Here is a 27,541-nt window from a genome sequence, read left to right as displayed (position 1 = left end):
TCATAAGCAGCAAGAAGAGGTTACACTAAAGAACCAGATGATCTTTTGAATCCACAATGTGTCGTTCAGAGCTCAAGCGGCAATTGATGAAAAACAGGCAATACCAAACATCACATACGTCCAAGTCTGGAAGTCCATTCTCTCCCCCAGCTTGGCTAACATATTCACACTTTCAGCTGTGTTTTTACAACTAGAATATTCTTATCCCCCACAGCCCCCACTGAAAAAAGCGAAGGATGAAACCTAAGCACTAGGGGACATCGATTTTTTCTCTTTTTATTGTGAGTTCTAACAGAACTTTTGTTAAACATAGAGCACGTGAACACATGACAGTTTCCTTCATTTGTTCTCACATGGAGCTGATAGAGGAATACTTGGGAGGAATGTTTCTAAAGCCATAGATAGCTTCTTTTGCATTTATTTCATTTTTTAAATATGACAAAGCATTAGAGGAAAAAGAAGTTTCATAAGTTGTGAGAATATCAAATATTACCCATCAATCCCTGAATCATGCTATTCAAAGTGCTTAAATCTACACTAAAAATAGAACAAAAAATGTACTCCCAATGCAGCTAAATTAACACCTATGGATGCCTAAAATATGACTGTGGTCTGATTACTTCCTCTACATTTATTCCACACTTCCATCGTGCACTGAAAAGAAAAATTAAAAAATAAAGAGATAAATCAGGCCATTGCCATGTTTACAGTTTTCTGAGCACTGGGGGAGTTTGGAATCCAGTCCAATGAGGTACACTGCCACCAGTCCCTGACAGCTGTCCATAGTACAAAGTAAACAATGGCCTTCTCAGATTCTGAAAATAACCCAATGTGCAAAGCTGACCTTAAAGTTTTAAGTGTCCTTGCAGCTTCAGTTCTGGTTTGTGAAAATGTGACACAGATCCAAGGGGAGAGCACGGGAATAAAGAACAGATTGTAGAGAAGGACCCAGGCGACTTGTCAGGGAAATAAACATTTTTTAAGCAAATAATAATCAATGCACATCCCAAGGCTCCTTTACCTTGTCACACAGATACCGAGACCTTTTCATTGTTACAAATGCTTACACTTCTTCATATATTTGCAAATTAATCTCACCCTCCCCAATGAACCCTATTGCAGTTTACACGTGTGTGTGTGTGTGTATGTGTGTGTGTGTGGCCACCTTACTATTGTGACCAAAAGTATAGAATTGTTTTCTTACTAAATGGTGGTAGGAATAAACCAAACATACGATAGTCACTACACAGGCCCACAGATGATGACTGGGATGGGAGTTCCTACAATGAATCACTAAATTAATGTGTAAGTTCTATTATCAGTGTTTTTATCACATTGATTTTTTTTAAAACTAAAAGCTACATAGGTAATATTTCCTTTTAACAACTCTGCCCTCTGCAGATTCCTTTGTGATTGATTTTGCATCAACCTTCACATGAATATGAATTAGCTGCTTATGTCATTGATTTCAAACATAAAGCTAAACGGTAAGGGATGAATTTCTTGGGAGCATCAGCTTTCTGTTTTCTGAAAGATAGAATTACATAGCTAAAATAAAGCAAATTCTTTATACAGTAAAATTAATTATTTTAAATACTTTCTGATCTAATTTAAAAACTATTTTGTATAAATAATGTTTATTTTGAAAATACTGATCTCTGTTGGTATTCATATGTTTGACCTCCTGAGTTCTTAAACACCTTGATATTGATAAGTGTTGCTTATGTCCACAAACTGAAACCACTTAATTCTTAATGTAGTGTTGAAAATTAAATACGAGGGAGTTAACATTTAATTACAAGGGGGCCGCACAATAAGTTTCACAGATTTTCTCTGACTCTTTAGGAAATAACATTTTGTATAATACAAGGTGACAAAACATATTTGATGACACATCCTGTCCTTCCCTTTGGTTTGGAAGCCTTCAGTGTAAATTTCATTTTGACTTGCGTTGATTCACTCTTTTGAATTAACTTGCCTGGCATTTGCACAGAATCTCATTTGCAGAGAAATTATAGAGGGAAAAGAGGAAGTAGAAGATTAAACAAAAACAGCCACAAACACATTCATGCCTTTCCAGGAAGTGATCAAATATAGGGCTTGATTTTTTTTGTTGGTTTTTTTTTGTTTTTTTTTTTCTTTTTTTTTTGTTTTGTTTTGTTTTGTTGTTTTTATATATATTTATATATATATATGTATATATATATAAGGGTACATCAACTCATTTAAAAAACAGAAATAACACTCTTCCCCAATTTCATGCCCTTGATCTTCTCTTCTTAGTACTCTGTAGTGGTCACTGTGAAGTGATTAGCACACCTTTGGGTCTAGAGTGTATTCTGAAGAGCAGTGACTTAAATGTTAAGACAGTTAGACCCGCCCCCACCCCTCCACAGAGTTTACACATCATGCCACCATTAGAAAGGTAGAGGTGGGGAATGAGGTGGGACAAGGAAGAGATTCAGGGCTCTGACTGGTGGGGCCCTCCTATGATCAAGTGTTCTTCTCATCTTTTTTTTGTTTGTTTTTTTTCCCCGAATGGCAATGCTGGCATTTGTTGCACTGTTCTGTGAAGGCCGACGTGGCCCAGTTGATCCTAGGCAGAACCCGAGAAAGAATCCGGTGCTCCTTGTCCCATTGGATAGATTTGTCCAAGCACCCCAAGGAAATGTTAAAAGCAAAGTAAAATTTTAAAAAAGGAAATAAAATAAAAACCCATTCTAAAACTAAACTAATGAAGCAAAAAAAGGGTTTTCTATCTACACATCAGTCTCTTCTTTAAAAAAAATGTAAATTTACAAATTCCAACGACATATAAAACAAAGTCAAAAAATGTAATGGTAAAAGACATGGTAAAACAGGAGGACACTGATGCTACAAAGAAATTCCAAAAAACATATGTACAAGACCCTGTTTTTCCTCGTGTTCTAGAGATTGTAATGCATGTTTTTTAACAGCAGCAGTCGAGGATTTAGTTCCAGGCACTGGACTGCAGATTCCACTCAAGCTCCCAGGGACGGGATGTCCCTTGCTTTTCTGTCACCAAATCACACTGGATATACTGGTCTCCCTTGGCAACAGCGGCAGGATGGCACTGTTTGTGTGGGCCTCATCTGGATTCTGCTCCCTGCTCGATTTTGTCTGTGGCCGCTGCCCGTTGATGAGTGTCATAGGGATGTTACAGTAGGTATGCTGATTGCCTATGGAGGTAAGAGGCAGGGTGCCGGTAGGAGGTACGTCGTACTCATAGCTTCGGTAGTAGTGTTTCTGACGCATTTGTGAATGGTACGTATTGTGAAAGGTAGAACGGAGATCTGGATGGGCAGTGGCTAGAGCTGTGGAGGTGGCCGCGGCCATAGAAATGGCCGAGACAGTCTGCAGCTCCCCAAAAGGCCCTTGCTCACTGACATCTAAAGCCTGCTCATGTGTAATGGGTTCTATCCTCTTAAAAGGCATTTCATACTGTAAACGTTTCCAGAACTTGGAGTTCAACTTGTTGCATTTTGGTCCATGCCATTTAATGACCGTCAGGAGCTTGATGGTGTGCTTCAGGGCCTCCACCTCCTGGTAGTTCATAATTCCTCTCAGTTCACTGCATTCAATTAGAATCACTTTAATTTCTCCAGTCACAAGCATATTTCGAAGTCTGGTTTCCAGCTCAAAGATGCTCCAGCCCCTTCTAACTACGTAATTTGGGGTCATGACAATAATCAGCCGCTTGCTTTGATCTACACATCTTGCCACATCTTCAATGTATGCTACAAAAGATAAAAGAGTGCATCAAAATGAGTGAATGGAAACTTTGGTCCAGAAAGTCCTAGCAGATTCTGTTTCAGAAATTAAATGAAAACAGTTCACTGAATAGAGTTTGGGACTTGCTTCTCCTAATGTCAGCAATATTTTTTTTCCCGGTACAAATCTCTCATTTGGTTTCTTTCAATGTCAAGACTCACAAAATGAGATGCTTTATACAGTAATGGAGTATCTTCTCTGAGCTAGCAAAAATTAAATTTCATGTGAACACACAAAGACATTTCTTTCTAGGGAAGCTAACAGATACAAATTTTGAAGTAAAGAACCAAACATTAAAATTCCATGAAAAAGTGATGACTACACAGACACTCACATGAATATGCACACTCTCAAATGAAAACATTAACTTACTTCCAGTTGGGATTAAATCTCTGTCTGGTATAAACAACTTATATCCATAATGCTTTTCAAGCATATCAGGTAGGATTTCAAGGGCAAAACGTTCTTCTTCTCCAGTCTCTTGATTCCACTGGTCAGGATCCACTTTGGTGTATGATAAGTATGCATCATAATCTTTATTGTCTGTCAAAAAATTCCAAAGAAAAGTCGAAGTCACTACTCTGCAAAGATAACAATAGGACATGAAAACATGCACTTTTTTTCATAAACATCTCCAAATGTCCCATTTCTGAAAGACCAAAAAATGAAGCCTTCATTAAGTTTCACTGAGTTCAGTGATGCCAAATATTCTAAAACTAGTTTGGAGGTACAAAGGGTTATATTTTGATTTGTTGTTGACGTTGTTGTGAAAAAAGTAGGAGAAAAATCAATGAAAAGAGTAATGAAATGCAGACTTCCTTTTTTTTGAGACACAGTCTTGCTCAGTCGCCCAGGCTGGAGTGCAATGGCGCGATCTCGGCTCACTGCAACCTCCGCCTCCCAGACTCAAGCCATTCTCCCGAGTAGCTGGGATTACAGGTGCACGCCACCACACCCAGCTAATTTTTGTATTTTTAGTAGAGATGGGGGTTTCACCATGTTGGCCAGGCTGGTCTTGAACTCCTGACCTCAGGCGATCCACCCGCCTCAGTCTCCCAAAGTGCTGGGATTACAGGCGTGAGCCACCGCACCCGGCAGAATTTCACCATTTTTGATGCACAGATCACAGAGAATCTTGATTGCTTGTAAAAGCCATATGTTTGGATACCAGTATGCTCTTACTTTAAATCTTATGTTCAACTGATCCTACCCTTGGCCATTTTACCCAGTTGAAAAAAGAGAGAGAAAACGGCAACTGACTTAATTGTGGAGGAATGATTTTTTAGATTATGTGTGCTGTGTTGATTTTCTGTTGGGGAGAAAATAAAACCAAACTTGGGATAATTAATTTTTTACTAGGAGTAAGTTCTTGCATATTGGGACTGAGAATATTATTAAAATGAATGATTATAGAAAGACATTATTTTTCTGGTCTCCACTCATCTTACACATAAAATATTGCCAAGTTATTTTTCATCGTGCTAATCAGTTTGTTCGTAAGAATCAAGAAGTAGAATGTAAATAAAAGAAACTTAGTTCTAAAATCTCATTTCTGTCCTTACTCTTCCCCCTTTTTACATGAGAAAATTTTAAATATTTGAGGACTACTATCATTTGTTATCTTTATCTTAATTTTTCTAATATACCATCTCAGATTTCTCATTTGTTGTTTCTAAGAATAAGAAATCATTTATCCTCCGGATAGTCTTTCTTTTGTCAATTTCCTTTTTAGACTAAGATATCAAGATTCACAGTTCACTTAAATTTTAAATACTGTCGATATGCTGAGTCTACCAATATCAATGTCTTTAGCTCTCTACTGCACTTCCCTGATGATAGGCAGTGTATTACTTGATGATTAGATCCAGTTAAATTGAGACACTCATAAATTTCAGAATAAAATGAACTCTGCATTAAGCATAGAACTTAAAATATTTGGGCTATGAAACATCAACGATAGAGGGACATTCTTGACTGTTGCTCTGGGTAGCTTTGGGACAATCCTTTTGACTTCAAGGACACTAAAACTCACTTCCTGAGATATATACATGTGTGTTAATTCTAGTAGTCTGATAATTTTGAGCCATCTAGAAATCATTCTATGATTATAACTTTTCAGGGCAAACTCCGAAAAGTGCTACATGTAAAGTTAACACAGGTATATAAGGCACTAACAACTTCACTATAGAGTACTTGGAATAAAAACTTTAGCTATAGAAGAGTTTTTTAAAAAGCAGCTTTTAGGGCAAAAAAGTTTAAGAAAAACAATCATACCAAATGTGTCATATTTTGGCATTTCCTTTATTCTTTAGCCAGCATATAGTTGTACATTTTAAAAAACAAAATCTAGTTTTCTCCAAACACTTTAGTTGAGTAAGGCATCATAAAAAAAGCACACAATAAAGTCAGTACATGATATCGGTTAATAATTAAAATATTCATTAACTATTCACATGCATTACCTATAAGATATTAAACTTTCTTTACAATATTGGTCATTAGTTTCTCGCCTAGCAGGAGATGCAGACAAATCAATAGTACATTCCTAAGAGATAAATGTATTACTAAGGGTAGTTCAGGAGTCACAGGCTAATGGAAGGACTCCTCAGGCCGGATTGTGGATTGTAGTATTATTTTGGGCATATGCTATTTTCTTTCCGGTAATCTGTTCTTTTCCAGTTTGCCACAAAGTAGGGCAAAGTGTTGAACCTCCCCTCAATTGGGGTTGTGTAATAATTAGATCCTCATTCATTGCCTCATGTCTTCTCTAGGCTTAAGATTATTTTAAAGCCACATCAACATGAACACTAATAAGAACAGAGCATTCAGAAATCAGACGAGATGTAGACAACTGGTCCACCCATACTGGTAAATTTCAGATAAATATCACCTTTGCTGATATAACATTATGTTTCTGATTCCCCTGCTTCTTTCATGGAAACCTCTCTTCCAACCCATAAATACTGTCTTTCTGCAAGATGTTTTCTGCAGTCCACTTCATTTTTCTTTCAGCCCACTTTCCCTTAAAAATATCCTTTCCTTCCATAACATCACTTTTGTGTAGATGCCTCCTCAATTTGGATGCACGATCCTGTTCTATTTCTCCTGAATTATGACAGTCCCCCACTCCTACCTGTAACCTGAACACTTTAATTTGCATCTTCATCATGCACCTCACACTTCACATGCTCACAACGTAACAAGCTTCCCATCTCAAGCTCTGTTCTTCATCTTTTATTTCATTTTAATTTTAGTAACATAAAAATCTCATTTCTTTAATGTCAACACTTCAGATGCGCGTTCCACCTATCCCTTATCTTTACTAATAATCTCATCGCCATTCGTTGGTACAAATCTATTGGATTCTATTTCCATTCTAGGTTAGGCCCTACTCATATCTCAGCTGTTATAATTACATTTGAGTGGTCTTCCCTTTCCATTTCTTTCTCCTTCTGGAGAACAGAGTCACCAAATTTACCTTCCCAGATCTTACCACTGATCATGTGTTATGGTGGCTTAAAAAATATCTGTGGCTACTCATTGTCTAAATAATCAGCAGCTGTATTTTTAGCTTGTTTTCCTTGAAGGTTAGCCTGATTTCCCTCAGTTGGAAGTGATACTTTTCCCATGTATTATATGATTGTGCTTATATCTTATCTTCTCTCTTAGACTATGAGATCCTTAGCTCAGGTATGTGACTAGGGCTTAGTAGATGCTCAAGTTTATCAGTTGATGAAATGAACGAATGGCCTTTCATTTTGGTATCACATGACTCACACCCGATAGCTAATTTTGAGATTTTTCTCAAGACTCGGATCATTTCTCAGGAGAGACTGCTTTGGAGATGTAGACTCCATGCTGCTCTGACTTCTCAAGGAATTACTAGGAGCTGTGGTTCAGAGTTTAGCAAGGCTACTTTGGAATACTCTTGAACTGTAGCTTCTTACTGTGATTCATGAAAAGACATTAGGGTTGGCCAGGTGTGGTGGCTCACGCCTGTAATCCCAGCACTTTGGGAGGCCGAGGCGGGTGGATCACAAGGTCAGGAGATCGAGACCATCCTGGCTAACACAGTGAAACCTCGTCTTTACTAGAAATACAAAAAAATTTAGCCAGGCGTGGTCACGGGTGCCTGTAGTCCCAGCTACTCGGGAGGCTGAGGCAGGGGAATGGCGTGAACCTGGCAGGCGGAGCTTGCAGTGAGCTGAGACTGTGCCACTGCACTCCAGCCTGGGTGACAAAGCGAGAGACTGTCTCAAAAAAAAAAAAAAAGAAAACCTTAGGGTCTGTGTAAATGCCTCTAGGAAAGTGGTTTTCATACTTGAGCATGAATGACAATCATTTGGAGGGCTGAGCCCCACCTCTAGAGTTTCTCATTCAGTAGGTGAAGAGTAGGTTCCTAGAATTTATATTTATAGCAAACTCTCAAGAGATGCTGCTGCTGATTGAGGGACCACACTTCGATAAATTGTTCTAGAACAGGATATAGGCATGCAGAGGTCTCAATGACACCAGACAACTGCAGTTATCTGCCAGGTATTTGACCACAACATCATAAAAACTAAACCTTGCCCCCTCGGGTCCATGATAGATGGTCCTAATACTTAGAGGAGATATACTCCCAATAAAATAGCTGAGAATTCATGTTTTTATCAAAAAGGGGATACATTTTTGCCTAGACTAATATATGAAATAACCATATTAATCTTAAATGAAATTTAGGAATTGGTGCTATGACATCAGTTAGTTTTCTATCTCCTTATGTCATCTGGATGTATTTATAGCACTTAAGTCAATTATCTCCCAGTTATAATGGAGTTGTTTCCAAGTAGATTATACTGGTAGAAAGCCTCTTTCAAGCATCTGCAGCACCATCCTCAAGCCAATGGGACACTTGAGTGATATCTAATTTCTCTCTCCAGAGTCTGCATCAGTGCAGTAATGGGTTAGGCATTTATTTACCACCAGAAGCAAATCCATGATTTGAAAGTTGTCAGACTGGAAGCAGAGTGCCAGATGCCATACTAAATTCAGCAATGTTTTTTGACTCAAAATCATATGGATTCTAAGGTGTGTTCCCTTTTTCAATTACCAACTGTATATGCATCTTGGATAGTACGTCTTAAATTGTTTTGATATAAGTAAGAACATAAATCGACATAGTTTAATGTGTATGAACTTCATGTGACTGGTGAAACTTTGAAAAGCTGACATCTTTATAACCATGAAAAACAAAATTATGCTAACATTTTTCAAGGATAGGGCTAGGATAATTTAAATTCAACTTTCATTTATAAACAGCTTAAAAGTAGTTATAGGTTGGTACAAGAGTCTGTTTCTTATTCTGAGCTTTATTCTCAAAATCCTCTGCAATTTAAGCCATCAACTATAATTCTGTTCACAGCAGAGATGAAAAACAGCTGGTATACACACTCTTTGTAGTAATTCTTTATAATCTGCAATATAGTCATTAAGTTACTCTTTCTTATGACTTTCAAAAGACCCTGGCAGATATGCTCCACCAGAAAACCAAAACCAAAAACAAACAAAAAAAACCAAGATCCAATCATTCAACTAGTTGTTTGGTTACTTGAAGTCAATCGACAAGTCCAGCAGATATTTCTTCTTAAATTGAATTAACTAAAAGCTTTGATGCTTTATACAAACATTTTTGAGAGGAAAGAAGGAAGTTTGGACTCTGGCGTTAACAAATAAAAAATATGAATTTAAAATATTAAGAAATCTTGATGAAGAAGGAAAAAATGGAATTATGTTCAGGAATGAAAAGAGGGTTTGGAAAGGTTATAGATAAATGCACTTTTTAACATATGAGAGGATAATACCCTCAATGTTCTTTAAAAGGACTGAGGAAGCAAGGAATCTGCGGGATTATTTTAGAATAACACAGCTTTTAAGAAAATGTAGGTTGAAGACTCATTTTTCAAGTTGAAGGTAGTGGCTGTATTGGATTTGACTAGAAAAAAAGATTTACTGACAATAGAAATGTTTTAAGTATGACATCCGGTTTGGGGGAGTTTTTAACCTTTAAACACTTACTGAATAGTTGTCAAATGTTTTTGGCAGCTGGCCATTCCTTTTTTTTGTTGTCGTTGTTCCCAAGTATATATGAATCACATAAGTGAAATTGACTAGTGGCAGAGGCCATCATTCAGTAAATGGATTCCTAAAATGAAACTGGAGGAGGTTCAAAGATAAATTGTATATTTCATCTTTTTTAATCCTAAAAATTGATTTTGTATGTTTAAGTGTGGCATATTATCACAGAAAACTGCGATAATTAAAAATTCGCATTGATAAAATTTGAATAAATTCTAGTTTTCAAAAAGTAAGTTACATTTCTTCTTATGTCTCAGATTTGCCATCATACGCTTTCTCAATTTTTCAAGATACGATTTTTCAAATAAAATTCTCTTCAGAGATCATATATCTTTGAATGAATAAACATTAGATATATAAAATCTTAATGTTTTGATTTTATGATTATTGAATGTCAATGTCTTAATGAATTTTGCTTTTCATTTCAATTCTGCTATGACAACCTCTGGCAATTGTTGTAAAATAAATTTGCTTGACTTGTACACTTTGAAATATTTACAGTACTGTTCTAATTCACACGTTGTGCCATTTGGTACTTTTCTGGATCTTTTGAATCTATAAGTTCTCAAACACTTAAATTTGATACTAGTTAAAATATCTGTGGTATATTGTAGTGAAAAAAAAAAAAAACCCCAGAAGATTAGCTCAAATCTTGATTGCCATAACTTTTTATACAACTCATTTGGGACTATATTTCCTGATCTATAAAACAACACCTTCCTGAAGATGTCTAAAATTAAATGAGACCCCATCATATAGCAAAATGCCTGGTCCAAAGGAGTCATTCTGTAGATATTTATTTCCTTCTCTTGTACCCCTAAGAGGGCAGCAGGCAACATAGATTCAGAAGTCTTAAGGGGATAAGCAGTAGCAGAATAGCAAAGGGAGCACAAGATTTGGGATAAGAAGCCTTGGTTCCTACCATTTAACAGTTAATGATTTGAGGCAAGTCATATACCCAGAACAACTCTACATCTCTCCTTCTGGGATCCAAAAACTTGTTCTAGCTTCTAAAGATTATTCCTGTGTATGTAAATGGTCTAACTACCACCACCACCACCACCCCCCTACCAAAAAAAAAAAAAAAAAAGTCTGTATAAGGTTTTTAAATGATTTACAGAGGTACTATGTTTCACTGATGGACATGAGGACAATAATTCCTGAAACTATGAATAGTGAGTGACCTTGTCATTGAAAGAGAAAGAAAAAGAAATTCTATGGCCTAAGATTTCATAGATGCCAATGTGCTTAAGATGCCTGAAATGGAACAGATGTTCACATTTTCTGAGATGGAGGTGGAGATTATAAAAAATTGCTCTAACTAATTTTGTTCAATGCCTGTAATAACTCCCAACGTAGGACTAGGGGATCTCTTTCTTCATCTGTAAAATAGGATTCGTGTTAGTGATTACAGTGTTCTTATAAGCTTGCCCTGCCGTCATCATGAGTAAGCATGCCCCACATACTTTATAGTCAGAGAAGGAAAACAAGCTGAAAACAACAACAAAAACCATTTTACACTCTGAAAAAAATATATAAAGTAGGATTATAAACTTTAAACAAAACTTGAAGGGACACTCCATTCAGAGACATGGAGGAGCAAAGGAGTCTAACACCGTTGTGATGTCTGTATTGTTTTTTAAAATCTTTCCAGCATAAATGGTGGTGGTACTTTGTTAGTATAAGTTCTACTCTAAAGACAGTAGCTTGCCCTTATTAGGATGGTCAGCAAGCATTTAACCAAAATGAGGCAACACTCCAGAGGCAGTCACTACAAGCACTTAAACTATATTTCTGATCAACAGTAGATGCTTCATCAATTAACACAATGGATATTAGAAATCAAGTTTCATTGCTAAAGATAGTGGCTTTTTACTACGTACAATGGGTCTTGGAAATGGTATCTCCATGGTAAAATCAGTGTTAATCAAGACATAGGAATTACTTAACACAATTTAGAAACACATCCCCACCCCTACAAAAATCTAGCAGGGCCAGTGGTCTGCCCCCTTGGAGAAGATCTTCTAGGCTTAATTCCAAAATGGTCTTGATGAAAACTATTCTTCGATGTCAACAGAAGGTGAGTTCAATCCTACCACTGGAGTATTGCCACATTTGCCTTGGGAGAAAATTTCTTGCAGGGTTTCTGAGAAGCATGCACACATGCAGATTCATACATGCACACAAACACATACACAACAGAATTGGAACTTCTGATTTATAAGTTGAGTGATAAGGCTGTCTGCTAATAAATATTTTTGTGGCAGAATTTGTCCAAACTTTCTTTCCTTTTATTGTGGAATCAAAGTGGTAGGGGGATAGCTTATCTTCTCCTCCCCTTAACCATTGTGGTTACTTCATTTTCCCCAAAAAACTCAGAGAATTATGCATGATTACATTGTCTTAGGTTCATTCTCAATAGCTGTGTTATTCCAAAGACTAACATCTTATTCTAACTGGAACTCTGCATGTTGAGATCCCATGGGGGCGGCAATGCTACAAAAGTAAGGTGGGTCACCCTTTGATGGCAATTGCTTTCTGAGCTAAGTCTAGACTTGTTCTGGCAGGCAAAATGGAGACATTTGAAAAAATAGAACAGTAAATTTGTACTTAGAAAGAGAATTCTGTTAGAATGTGAAGGATAAGATAGAGAAGTAGAGAATGAAAGCAAGAGGGTGGTGTAGGAGGCTTGGACAAAGCAGTTGCAATTAAGGGTAAGGAAAATATCTATTTTTGAGAGGTGCAATTGACTGAAATTGATGACTAATTAGAAATGGCACATGAGGAGAAAGTGTGGCCAATGAGGTAGAGGGTGATACAAGGAACTGAGGTTGTACAATGGAGGATGACAAAGAATGAGTATGGGCGGGGAGTGTTGTGGAATTAGAAATGCTAAGGACTGAATCCAAGGGAGACAATAAAATGTAAGGTTATATAGAGGGGAACAAGGAGTGATGTGAACGAACTGAGAGAGAAAAGCATCAATATGTTCTATCTTGAAAAAATATTAGAATCCTTCTATATCATAATCCTTCTGATAAAGAACTGATATAGCCAGGTAATGCCTTTTGTAATGACTCCAAAGGAACTGAGTGAATGTGTCCCTGATGCCAGAAACTCCATCTGCAAGTCTGATAAAATGGCTGTAAATCTTGGAATTTAGAGCCATTTAGACCAGAGCTTAAATTCTGTCTTTCTAATTGTGTGATTCTCTGATTATGGATAAAGTAGTCAACACATCACTTGTTATTCAATAAATGGCCATTGAATCTATTATTATCATATTGCTATAGTAGGATATTATTAAACATTTTTCCCTGGTTATTTTTCACACTTTTTGCCTTATCTTGCTTTCAAAAGTATTTTATAAATTACCCCTTCAGGGAAGGTAAATATGATAGCCATGAATAAAGAAGGCATTACTCAGGTTTGACTCTAAATTACATTTTTTAAAAGCCAAGACAAGAATTTACAAAGCCTTGGGTTTTGTTGAATAGCCGTCTCTTCTTTGGAAGAGGAAAAAGCTTGTAGAGCTAGAAAGCATGGGGATTTGATGATGTCAGAGAAGTTTTTCACTATTGGAAGAGTAGATCATTCTTTGACCATAAAAGCATGTATAGGAGGCTCTAAGGGGCTGTGATTAAGGTTTAGAGCCTGCATGGGTTTCTGAGAAGGGGCCCTCAGGGCCCCAGAGGAGAACAGGATAACAGAACTTCCTATGGTTTGAGGCAGAATCTGAGAAAGGTGAGGATTTGTGTCAAGTTTCCCAGGGAAAATCTCGGGAAACTGTAAACTTCATAGAGAAATCCTGCACTAAGTGTGGAAACTGTATATTAAAGAGGCAAAGGATAAAAAAGATGATTACTTTTTTTTTTTTTTAATGGGAAGGTGGGTATGCATGTAGTGGAGTTTATGAGACTAGAAACACAGGTAAGAATGTCTGAAATTCCCAAGAGAGAAACATCTGGGCAAGTGTGTGAAACTTGTGACTGGAGGCCATGACAAGGATCTAAGCCTTCAGAAGTCAGTGCTCAACATGTCCAAAGACCAGGTGGTAGTATCTCAAGTGAGGAAGGGATGGCATATGCACCTCGTGACTTTTTCCTTTACCAGAAAGCTATATATGAGTTCCCTAGAAACAGGTTTAAACAAGAGTAAAAGAGAAGGGAAATGGAATATTCCAATTTTCAACTGAGTGTTAACCCACAAGAAGCTGAATTCCAAACCAGAAGTGACTGAGTAATCTTGGAGAAGCAAGGTTATGAGTTTTTTCTCAGTAGAAATGGGAACTGGAGAGCCAAGTTGAATGGTTTTAGAGCACTAGAGAATTAAAGAAAGTTGCAATTATACAGTTCTAACTTTTGTTAAGATACAGATTTTAAACTTGCTATATAATTATTAGTACTGCTGTATGGTTCTGATAAAACAGTGTCTCTGGAAGTTCTAGAGGTTAGGTGTGATGCAGTGGGAGATGCGAGTTAAGAGTGGGGCCCTGACCACCATTTCAGCAGGAACGGGTCTGCTTTAATATAGGGAGGCTGAACATGTGATTGCGGTTCTAGTAATAATTTCTTCCCATAAAACCATTTGAACAATCACTGCCTTGACAGTCTTTGCTTCTCCCCGCCCCCCCTTTTTAGGGGAATAACTTGTACATTAACATTTTTCCAGATGACAATTAAGTTTGTTATCTTGGTTTTCTTTGGGCCTAATGCATTTTCAGTGGCATTTCAAGAAAAGCCCTAATAGTTAGACCCTCGATTGTGCTTAAGATGGCCCCAGAGACAGACTAAGAATTGCTAAAGGATTTATTAACGAAATTGGCTTTCCGAGAGAACCTTCTCATCTGTTAGAATACTGTTTGTTAGTGTTTGTCTGCTTTGTTTTCTTACTTAAAACATTTTTAAAAAAACTGAGAACCCAGCAGCTTCAGAATAGCAATGAAATCTGGTAAGGCCACCCAAGTCAGTCACTGAAGTGTTTACAATTAGCAGGACCCACTAAATGAAACTTCGAATCACTGAAAGTTCAACTGCATATGATTAATTCATTTTCATTATATTCCAGAATTTTCTACATTCAGAAAATGACAGATTACTGCCCTAGAAATTGATGGTTTGGTAAAATGATTCAACTCATTCAGAACACAAAATAAACATATTCAAAACAGGGTTAATAGAAAAGGGGAGACCTGTTTAGGTAATGTGCTTTTTCAAATACCATGTACTGTGCTAATTGTGCAAACAACAGCAGATCTTTAGATTATACTGAACATACTAAATTAAAAAAATAAAAATAATAGAGAGTGTCCAATAAAGATAAAGGCTTGGGGAATAGACTTATTTTCAAATCCCATCTTGGACACTTACAGTATTTGTGTTATCTTCTTGAGTAAGTTATTTAACCTCTGAAAGTCTCAGTTGCCTTATCAGTAAAATGGAGATTAAATATTGACCTCAGGATGTTTGTGAGGGTTAGCAAGAATGACGTTAAGAATGCCTAGCACTATGCTTGGTACTCATTCAACAGTAGTTCCCACAATGGCAAAGTCCTTATATTTCTTTAAAGCGGCAGCAATAGTAGTAATAATAATTTGTATCAATAGACAAGGAAGTCAGAAACAAATAGGCAAATCAGCAATTAAAAACTTAAGGAAATGATTTTGCTGCAGCTCAGGCTTCACCCTAATGGGAAGGAGAGAAGGGTAAACCAAGAGGCATGTTAGGCATTCTGAATAAACCACTTCTCTTTACAAACCTACAAAACTACAGTTTTGCTTGTGGATTTATTATTCCAGAGGACCCTGGAAACGTGGCAACATAGGCAATTGCCTCATTTTCCTTGGTACCATTTACTGCAAAACTGAAAATCACTGAAAAAAACCGTATATAAATACGATGAGACCGGATGCAGTAGCTCATGCCTGTAATCCCAGCACTTTGGGAGGCCGAGACGGGTGGATCACCTGAGGTCAGGGGTTCAAGACCAGCCTGACCAACATGGTGTGAAACCCTGTCTCTACTAAAAATACAAAAAATTAGCTGGGTGTGATGACGGGTGCCTGTAATCCCAGCTACTCGGGAGGTTGAGGCAGGAGAATCGCTTGAACCCGGGAGGCGGAGGTTGCAGTGAGCTGAGATCGCGCCATTGCACTCCAGCTTGGGCAACAAGAGTGAAACTCCACCTCACACACACAAAAAAAAAATGATGAAGAAATCTTTTTCATCTGTACTATTCATTGTCAGTTTGCGTATGCTTCCCATATTGCTGGTTTATCTTATGTTTTTAAGAAATGACCAAAAAGGAAAATAAACTAAGTCTAATGTGCAGTTTAGGGAGCTGAATTTTAGACTCCATTTTCCTCTTAGATTGTACACATATTCATTGGTGACCAGAAGCAAATACTAATTACGATTTCCACAAAACAATATTTATTTGTCTACTTACAGTAAAAATATGAGATGCATTACTATGAAATCAATGTGCTTGTGCATTTTTCTGTTGGTCCACACTTGGAATAAAAATTAGGCTATCTAAATATAGCTAAATAAACAAGACTGAAAAGACTGCTGGATGAATTTAAAATACTCAGTACAGTTTATTATAACGGATCAGTCTAAACAGGAACAAATTGAGATTCGCTTCAAACTACTGGGCTAGAAAACACAATTAAAAGAGACACTCCTTACCTAAAAAAAAGTAAAACTGGCCTTTCAGTCCTGATTACAAAGTGAGAAAAAATGAACACTCTGATGGCATTGCAATCAGTGTTTGTAAGTGTTGTTTGGAATACAATTCTAAAGTGGGTAGGTGTTGCTTTACAACTTTCAGAGGAAAATACCTACAGTATTGGCTCTAAAGCATCACACATTTCCTTACAAAAGAGAAATTTACAAACTGAGCATTGAAAGAATATAAGAGCTGCTGCCATTGATTATGCAAGTAACTTTTTTCCCCTTAATAAAACAAAGACAAGAAAGAAATTAGAATATTCAGAAAGAACAATAAAAGAGGTAACATCCCACCTCCATCCAGCTCTTCAGCTCCAAAATGATTCCTGTAGAAGAGCATGATTTCTATCTTGTAACACTTGTAGATGGTCACCAAACATACAAGCAGCAAGAGGATAGCACCAAGGCCTCCAGCAAGTTCCACTGTGTACATTAGCTCTAGAAAGAAAACCACAATGGGGAATTATATAGTATTCATATCCAAAATCATAAACTCAATTTGATTTCACATTTTCCTGGATGAGATCAGATGTAGGTAATGGGTTGACACAACCCCTTTCCTTTTTGCATGAGAATCTGACCTTTTGATAACTTTCTAGCTCTGTTTCCTTGGTAACTAGATAAGGTGGTATGTGATAACTATGTTGCTAAGCAACATTGCTTGTGGTAAAAATGAACCTTGGTTGGTAGCTTGTATTTGGACTAAGAGAATTGTAAATATGTGATTGGAAACTATAATATTGGGTTTAACAGAGTACCATAACTCTCTTATATAAATGTATCCCTTGTGGAGATCCCGGAAGCTATGCTTATAGGGTTGATAAAATAATACTGATTCCTGTGGATATGAAGCTTTTAAGCCAGGATGACTTTTGGCCTCTCCCAATGAGAATCTTGATCCCTCTCACTTGAGCTGTCACCTGTGGGTTGGGGGCCAAAGAAAGGTGAGAGGTCAAACAACACAGTTTCAGGAGAGCACTGTGGATTGTTGCATAGAATGTTGGGAAGACTATCTAATGAATGCTGTCTGCTGACTCCTGCCAGGAGCAATGGCTCCTGTGCTGTATCTTCCTCAATACAGTGATACCAAGCTGGTCTACCATAATCTTGGAGGCTGAATGCTTTTTGGGTGTAAGAAGTAGGCCTCCTAGTGGATAGGATAGTATATGAATATGTTGTTGGTGGTCTATTTTATTCAACCATTTACTTGTTAAAATTTTTGCTTCCCCTTTTACCAGGCATGTTACTACGTTCTATCCAAAAAAGGAATTTTCTTGACATTCACTGTATACAAATTCTCCTTTTTCTATTGAATATCTACTTTAGATCAAAACTTATCAGGAAAACTTGGAGATAAAATATTTTGCTAGTTTTTCCTTCTTTAGAACCATGGACATTGTAACAAAAATAAAGATAATGGTATTTAAATAGTAAGCCATCATGCGCAGATTTTTGAAACTCACTTTAACTAAGCGTTGTCCGTAAGCATCATAGCCCAAATGTTGTTACTGATGGGTAGCCATTGTTCCCTGTAGTTGACAACTACCTTGAAAAATACTAGTTTCCTTAACTACAATTAAATATGAACATTTCTGAAATTAAAGCTGTAAAATAATGTTGTTCTTGATTCTGTAATTCAGAATCCACCAGTAAGTTATCTAGTTTCATAACACAGTCAATATAATATAGCTTAGACTGAGAACTTTAAAATGATCCATGGTTTTGCTGGTAACAAGTACCCTCAGGTTATCACATCAGTCCTGAGTTCTCACAAATAAGGTGAAATCATGATGGGACTGGTGTAGTCTGAGTGACCAATAATCTGAAAAGCACGGCCATCATTTTCTCACAAGAACATTGTGCATGTGTGTGTGTGTGTGCATGTGATGTCACTTTTCCTGTAATCATTACAGAAAAAAAAATCCTCAGGCTGGGCACGGTGGCTCACACATGTAATCCCAGCACTTTGGGAGGCCAAGGCAGGCAGATCACCTGAGGTCAGGAGTTTGAGACCAGCCTGGCCAACATGGCAAAACTCTGTCTCTACTAAAAATACAAAAATTAGCCAGGCATGGTGGCAGGCACCTGTAGTGCCAGCTACTTGGGAGGCTGAGACAGGAGAATCGCTTGAACCCAGGAGGCGGAGGTTGCAGTGAGCCGAGATCGTGCCACTGTACTCCAGCCTGGGCAACAGAACGAGACTCCGTCTCAAAAAAAAAAAAATCCTCATTCATATTTCCTATTACCTAGCCCTTGATTTCTAATTCTACAGTTTAATAAACAACACATTAACTACTGTTTAATCAAGTGTATTTTTCTGTAATTATTAAAATTAAATGGGAAATTGAAGAAAATCTTATTTAAAACGATTGAACTGTATGCATCTAAGAAATAAAAAAGTGAGATCAAATCTTTTAGAGTCTAAGTAAATTAATATGAAGTGTGAAACACTGAAAAATACCTCCAACAGCCTATCTGATTAACATTGTGAGGAACCACACAAGACAGTACTACAAAAATACCAGGAACAAAATACAAAAAGCTCTACAGTATAATGTTTTCCCCCTATTATATGAACAGAAAGGGTGAGCAGCTAATCCTGTGGGGATACATTGGATCTTGTTCACTCCAGATAATGAACTCCACCATACACAGAAGCCTGTGTAAAATTCTAACTTATGCCCACAGGATGATTTATACATCAGGAAGATATGATTTAAAATACATTGGATATAATGTGAGAAATAAGCATTTAGACTACGGCTTCTTTTAAGATTTTCTAATTTAGTATATTAAACACTAGGAATTTACCACTCAAAAATTTCTTGTACAAAAAAAGAAATGGAAAAATAATCAAGAACACTTAGCTTCCACTCTCAAACATTGCTAGTGAGAGTAACCAATGATATTACCACATCGTAAACTTTGGGGTAATTTCTAATAAAATTAAATATAAATCTACCATATCAATAGCAATTCCACTCCTACGTGTTTGTCCAAGAGAAATATAAGCAGATATCCGCAAGAAGAGTTGTATGAGAATGCTCAGAATAGTCTTATTCATTCACAGCAGCCATAAATGGAGACAACTTAAATGTCCATTAACAGGAAATGATGAACAAACTATTGTATGTTCATATGATAGAATATACTCAGCAATAAAAATAGTAAAGTACTGATACACAAAACATGAATGACTCTCACAAAATTATGTTAGAAAAAGGAAGCCAGACACAAAATAATACCTACTGTATGATTCTATTTAAATTATGCTCAAGAACAGACCAACATAATCCATAGTGACATAAATCAGAAAATAGATTCATTGGTGATGAGTGAAGGGAAACTTACTGGAATGGAGCAAGAGGAAACTTTCTGGGGTAAAGGAAATAGGTTTATGGTGTGGATACACAAGTGTTTATATATTTGTCAGAACTCATTTAGCCAGACACTTAGAGCTACACGCTTTATATTATGTGAATCATATTTCAATTCTTTAACATTGTGATTTTTTTTTTTTTTAAGAAAAACGTAAGTTCTAACCAAAGGCCTATGTGGGGAGAAGTGTGGGAAGAAAGCTGGGAGTCAGGAAAGCTGCTCTGCTGTAGATAAGGGCCCAGGCAGAGAATGATTCTTTTATGGTGCCCCCAAGCACATTCTTTGCATCTGGAGGCACTACACAGGGGCTGGGCATGTGGCATGCCTTAAGTGCCCATAGATAGTCGAGGAGCTTTGGAAATAATAAAAAATCTTTGCCTGAAATATAATCTGATCAATCCAATAAACAGAACTCTCATTTTCTCCAGATGGTATTTATAATACTGCTCTCTATATAATTTTTTAATTTTGAGAAATTGAATACAGGTAAATTAGAGAAAAGTTGTATGAAAATAAGTCCTTCTTATTTTTAGCAAAGTAATTACCCAAATAGGAGTTACTCCCATTGCTACATGTCATGAGCCATTTAAAAAATGATATACATTATTTAGAATACTCTACATAGCCAATCAATAGTGTTGTTTAAAACATAATAAGAAAAAGAGAGCAGGGTTGATGTAGCTTAGCAATTACAGAAACAGTCTTGTGTCACATGAAAAACTCCTTTAGGGTACAAACATATGAAAAGTTATACATGCTTAGAGAATGAGCAATAAGCAAGAATAATTCTTCTGGGCCAGAGATAGTCACTTACTAATAGGAATACCAAAAACAAGTCTAAAGAAACAGAATTTACAAGGAGCTAATTTATCCTGAGATCCTGAGAGAGTCGCAGACTTTCCCCCAGAGACTTCTGTAGTATTACATTGCAGAAGCATAGTGTTCTTATAATGTCCTTATAAAGAGGTCAGGAACAAAACGGAAATGTGTCTTTCCCCATGGTGCACAGTGCCTGCTCCTCAGTTATTACATTATTTCTTGGTTGTTTTTTTTTTTTTTTGAGACGGAGTCTCGCTCTGTCGCCCAGGCTGGAGTGCAGTGGCACGATCTCGGCTCACTGCAAGCTTATTACATTATTTCTATGCAGGAGTGTAATTCACATGCCTACACATTATACATGTATGCAACTTAAATTTTTTTTCCATTTAAGTAAGTCACACTGGTTTATATAGCATATGTAACTCTCTCAAAGAAAATGGCGCATTAGATTTAGCCTCTGTATTCTTTTGCTCCAAGCCAGACAGATTCATTAATACTTGCGCTACCTATTATTGCTTATCCTTTGGGTTATACAAAATTACTAAGGATTAAATTCTGTCACAGTTAAGAGAAATCATTTGGGCCCACTGCTGTATTTTATCTTTACATTACGATGTAAATGGTGTTGCCCCAGCAAATGTCATTTTCCCTTTGAAATGGGATCTACTTTTCAGCTCTAGTTCAAGTTGCCTGGAGTGGCAGCATTTAAAAAATAAAAAGATTCCATTTCAGCACAATTCAACATCTGAGGACAGAAGGAGACAGTGCAGACCTTTTAAAATCTGTTTAGTCTTTGTGTTATTTTGTTAAAATGGTAGACTCTGCCCCCTTTAAGGGACTGAGACTGAATATTGAAAATTGTAAAGCAAAATTGTTAGGCAAAACCTAAGGGAAACTGGCATTTGGTTAAAAACAACAAATGAACAAGTGCCAAAGAGTTGCATTTAAGGGCCCCAGCAATCATTTAGTTACAGGCAATTAACAATAGTCCTAGGAAAGCTCCAGTACAGGCTAAGGGAAAACACATTGATTATTGCTGCAGTAGTAGACTGCTTTGGAATAAATTGTTTCAATTTAAAACTAGATTTGCTACAAGCATTTTGAGCAATGACTACAATTTTTTCTTATCAAGACAGTGGGAGCAAGCAACCCCTTAAAAGAAACAGCTAATTAAAATAAAGTGCGCGCCATCTCTTAGTATATTGAATTACATTGCAAATAATAAATGCATTTGGTTTCCACTGATCTCGCTGCAATTACCTAGTATACTTTGGGAAACTACGTTCTTTTCTTGGCCTGTACCTGGTGTTACTGTTTGCACACATTTTCTGCTAGAAATCTTTGAAAAGGTAAAGATTTTAACAAAGTAAGTAAAAGTTCATATGTATTTTTGAACTCTTGACTTGCAGTTTTTAGTCAGTATCTCTATTTGATCTCTCTTTCTCTCTGTGTTTGTGTGTGTGTGTGTGTGTGTTCCTATATATATATATATAATTTTGCCAGAAGGTATAACAACATTTTAGATGGCTTACTTTTGTGTAGTTTATCCTAAAGTTGGTTCGTTCATTATAAAAAGTCTTTTGAAGTGTTCTTCCCTCATTTATATGCAGTAAAATGCAAGTTTGTGGGGAAAATGCTTGACAGACACTATAATGATCCCAGTTTATTCATTAGCCTCACCAAGTACATTTCTTTTTCTCTCACTGTGTTATAAAGAGCTAAAGTTTATAAGAATTTATCCATCCACATAAATTCATATGCATATTTATTTCTCTGGAGCAGTATAACTTATTTGTTCCTGGCAGGAGGATAATTATGCTCAGCCTACAAAGATACTCGACTCAATTCTACAATACATCAGTACAATTTAAAAGCAGTTATTTTTGGGGGGGGGGGGTGGGTGTAACACATTAACAAATCAAGCTGCTATTCACATAAAGGAAGAAAATGTTTTGGGAAAGTATAAACTAGTATGTAAGAATAACAGTTTTGATCTTGCAAAAGTCCTTTTTGGGAAGTCAGTGTATAAACCCCCAAAATTATAATAGTAAAAATAAAAATGGTCCCTGAATGGAGCAGAGCAGCTTAATCTGTATGACCAAACATTTGGGCAAAAGATTACCTCCAAAGTAGTGTATTTTGCCATTTGGAAAGAGGTTTTTAGACGAAGCACCAAATTAACTCCTACTTACTGCCAATCAAAATGCAAATATGGTTGTTGGCTAGGACCCATCATTAGAGCCCAGTTAGACTAAGGTCCCACAGGTCCTTGGAACTTCATTGTTATGTGTTAATGAACTATTCAAAGTGAAAAATAAAATGAAAGTCTAGAAGAAAAAGTATAATATTCTTTCACAGCATGCTAGAGCCTACCCTTGGAATGTGCTTTTTTTCCTCTTTCAACTAGGCAAGAAGGGTGTTAAGCTGGTTTTTCTCTCTGTGAATTCAGAAGTATTTATAGGTGGTATGTTTTAAAAGATGAGTTAAATAATGGCAGTAACTGAATAAAGCATGAATCCATGCGTTCATATTAGTTACAAATAAACCAAGAAGAAGGGAAAGCTCTCCCTAAGAGCAGACTGTCAACCAGTAAATATGAAAGGAATGATATAGTTAGAAATGACCATTTTTCAGCCATCATAATAATAATTGATTCAGGCAAAAATTATCAACAGACATTAAAATTATTGGTTGAAAGATTGATGAGGCAGGATATTCACACCGTCTCATAGTACTTCCTCACTGGGGAAAAATGGATACCATTTTAAGGAAGTGACCAAATTTAACATCACCAATAATGGGACAAATTGACATCATTCCCCCCACCCCCGGTGTACTGCAATAAGAGGGCACAATATTATTTAAGTAGTAGTATAGCCAGAAACACACAAACATCCAAAAAAAAAAAAAAATAAGGAAATGTCAAGCCAACCCAAACTGAGGGACAACTATAAAAAATAAAACCATCTAGCTTCTACTCTTCAAAATGTCAATGTTATGAAAGACAAAGAAAAGCTGAGGAACCATACCAGATTAAAGGAGACTAAAGAGAATTGGCAGTTAAATGCAGTGTATAATCCTAGATGGTAAATATGGTGTAAAGGGTATATACTGGGACAATTTTTGAAATTTGAATATAGACTATATCATAGGCAATGGCATTTTGTAATTTTGAATTTTCCTGAATTTGATAAATGTATCCTGGTTACATAAAAAATTCTTATTTTTAGGAGATTCACATTGAAGAATTTAGTTTCAATGTCTGCAATGTGCTCTCATGGGGTTTAGCAATGATATGTTGTGTGTGTGTATACGTAGTGCAGCTCTTTTTACCTACCTATATGTAGGAAGAGAGATAAGGTAAATGTGGCAAATGCTATTAATTGGTAAATCTAGGTGGAGAAGATATATGAAAATTTATTGTACTGTTCTTGTAATTTTCTATAATATCTGCAGTTTGTATTCAAAACTAAAAAGTTAAAAAATAAAAGGTCAAATTGTAAGATAATAATTGCAAGTGTTATTGTAATTAGAGTGTATTTCGGGTTGATTACCTTTGTATTAAAATTCTGTTATTTACAGCTATTGCACACTAATCTGCACAAGGCCTTCAATTTCATCTTCCCAGATGATGTCTTCACCCTGGAATTTTCTGCAGGATCTGTTAGCTGATTTACATTGCCCATGGAACAAAGTCTAAACCCCTTATGTGGGCATTTAAGTTTTTTCATTCCTTTAATTGAAGCAGCTAACCTTTAGCCATAATCATCCTTCCAATGTAAATTAAATTTGACGTGAGTTTTTTTGTTCCAAACCAGAAATTCTTCATTTACCAAAATCCAACCAGTCCTGCAAGGAAAGGTTAGGATCTGCACTTCCAATATAACTTTTCCAACTAAACGTGATTTTTTTCCTCTTTAGAACATGTATTTCCTGTTCCTTTTTTTTTTCATTTACTATATTGAATTATATCAGAGTTAGTTTTGTTTATTGTTTTACATTGTAAGCAATGACTTTATCTTAGGACCTTTGCTCTGGCTTCCCTCTGACTGGAGAGTATTTCTCCTAGATTTCTACATGCCTCTCTCTTTGTTTCTTCAAGTCTTTGCTCATACAGCACCTTCTCAATTGGATACACTGACCACTCATTCCAAGTCACAAACCTGTGGCTGCATTTTGCATCTACTTGTCTTTATTTTTTTATACTATTCATCACTATATAACGTAATATTTCATTTGCTTATCAATAAATGTATTATTTATTATTTGTCTTCCACTGGGATTTAAATTCCATCAGGACAAGTTTTTTGTCTTTTTTTTTTTTTTGTCTATTTTGTCTATATCTTTCACTACTTATCCCAAATACCTTGCTAACTATCTGACACATTAAAGATATTCAGTGAAAATGAATGACTGATTAGATGATTAAGAACAAACCCAATTTTCAATAAAAAGCTAGGTTTTATGTGTTTCTATTCTAAAATTCCAAGAATATATCTGTGAGCCATTTTTCTGGTCAATGTATCATAAGGTTCAAGCAACTGATAAGGTATAATTATAGCATTAATATTCAGTCCATTAAGTTAGGAATAAACTTTTAATATATAGAAAAATGATCAACTTCATAGTATAGATTTAAAAATTATTTTTCCATTTTCTTTTTTTTTTTTATTATACTTTAAGTTCTGGGGTACATGTGCAGAACACTCAGGTTTGTTACATAGGTATACACGTGGCATGGTGGTTTGCTGCACCCATCAACCTGTCATCTAAATTAGGTATTTCTCCTAATGCTATCCCTCCCCTAGGCCCCCACCCTGCAACAGGCCCCGGTGTGTGATGTTCCCCTCCCTGTGTCTCTGTGTTCTCATTGTTCTACTCCCACTTACGAGTGAGAACAGGTGGTGTTTGGTTTCTGTTCTTTTTTTCATTCACAAATCTAATGACAATACAGTCTTGTATAGACTTACGGAACTAAGAATGTTTGTATTCACTTGACATTTGGAAATCAATCATGTACTGCTTCACATCTTTGATACTGCTATTAAACTTTTCTCACTCACTAATACATACATTTTCTATTTGTTTTATAAGTGCCTTCTCTGTACCAGGTACAGTGCTTTTGAGTTCTAGTGATAAAGTGAAAGTGATGGATGAAATATGTTTTTGCGTTAAAGGTGCTCACGTCCAGTTTCAGAGTCAGGCATGTAAGCAGATAATAATAAGAGCTGATATTTATTGAGCACTTAAGTGTCACTGTGCTAGACCTCTTCTATATAAGTGTAAGAAATGCTACATTATAAGTATCACAATTATAAGCCAGATGAGAAATTCACTTGGAGTATTTGTATGTGTGTGTGTTTCTGTAGGAGTATTTTAGAGACAGGGGTGAGACACAGAATGACACAGTGCAAAGGTAGCTGCAAAGGATTTTGGCAAGTTGTTTGGTCTGGAGCACGGGGAAAATGAATGTATGATGTGATAGGTGAAGGGAGGCAAACTCATGCTTTGATTTCTCAGCTAGAATATGTTGTTTATCTTTATTTTCAAAGCAAATAGCATGTACCTTTTCAATAAATATTTGTTTGAGGATTCAGGGAACCCATTAAACCAGGTTTCGCAAAGTTAGGTCAGTACAATAGGACAATGATTCTCCCTTGGGAAAAATTGCCATATATTTTCAAAATGCATACTGTGAAGTTACTAACACAGACAGAGCTTTATCGCAGAAAACCTTTCCCCTTTAGATTATAAAGGCAGTGTTTGAAATATTTCTATCTAAAGACTATAATGTGAGATGTACACAGACCATTATGTGTGTTTGCACACACATACAAGTACAAAGTATTCAGATGGGGTTTCCTTTATCTCAGATCTCGTAAGATTAAGTATGATGGGGAGAAGACAGACAAAGAAGGAAGATACTGTTATAACAACAAAAAGGGCCTCAGGTGACCAGCTTAGAAGACAGGGCTATTGTACATCAAGGTGTCAAACTTCACTGATGCCTAAAAGAAAATACCTTAGAAAAGTATTGCTTTCCCTCTACTAGGAATTTCCTTCCTAACATGTCATACAAATAGACAGGCACAGATGGAATGTTACAAAACATCTCTTGAGAGAAAACTGTCAGAGTGAAGGTGGCATTGCCATTTTATTCCTTGTTAAGGGATGTGATGTTTATCCTGAAAGCAATTTTCCTCAAGAGGGTATATTGTCATAGTTAGAACAATTTGGTCGTCCATTGCCAATGCTTCGGATTGGCCAAAGAACCCAGAACATCTGGACTGCCTAGATAACCAATACAAGAAGTGATGTTTTCTACAGAAATATTGAACGCTTCTAAACAAATATAGTATGATGATTTATAGTATATTTAATTGATGGAAATACATTTAGAAAATATTGTACACACATATAAACTGATTGTATTGCAATATACAAATGGGATACATTAATAAACTTCAGAATTTTATGTTATTATTTTAATATTCTTTCTTTAGGGGTTTAATGGATTTCTGACTTACTGAAAGCATTAGAAGAAAATGTGTGTGGCAAAATTTGTTGGTAATAGTTTATCTCTTGAGACAAGTTTCACTCAAAGTCTTGATGATTCCAGAGTTACAAAGTATTAAAGCAAAAACCATATGCTGGTTCATTTCCCCCAGTGGGAATAACAGAAAAATATATTTCTTCTCTATGTT

At 36.3% G+C, this 27,541-nt stretch overlaps 1 protein-coding gene across 1 annotated transcript in view; it reads right to left on the bottom strand.

The window, feature by feature from the left end:
* Nucleotides 1-200: 200 nt before the first annotated feature.
* IL1RAPL1 (interleukin 1 receptor accessory protein like 1) overlaps nt 201-27,541 on the bottom strand; it is a 638,631-nt gene continuing 611,290 nt past the window's right edge. Inside the window, exons 8-10 of the mRNA XM_032756165.2 lie at nt 16,935-17,078; nt 4,165-4,335; nt 201-3,758 (exon numbers count right to left, since the gene is read on the bottom strand). Coding sequence (XP_032612056.1) covers nt 3,040-3,758; nt 4,165-4,335; nt 16,935-17,078 — 1,034 coding nt within the window. The 3' untranslated portion in view covers nt 201-3,039. The remainder of the gene's footprint in view (nt 3,759-4,164; nt 4,336-16,934; nt 17,079-27,541) is intronic.

The sequence above is a fragment of the Hylobates moloch genome, unplaced genomic scaffold (assembly GCF_009828535.3).
Source record: "Hylobates moloch isolate HMO894 unplaced genomic scaffold, HMol_V3 SCAFFOLD_7, whole genome shotgun sequence".
NCBI lineage: Eukaryota > Metazoa > Chordata > Mammalia > Primates > Hylobatidae > Hylobates > Hylobates moloch.
This window is presented reverse-complemented; position numbering and strand designations above follow the sequence as displayed.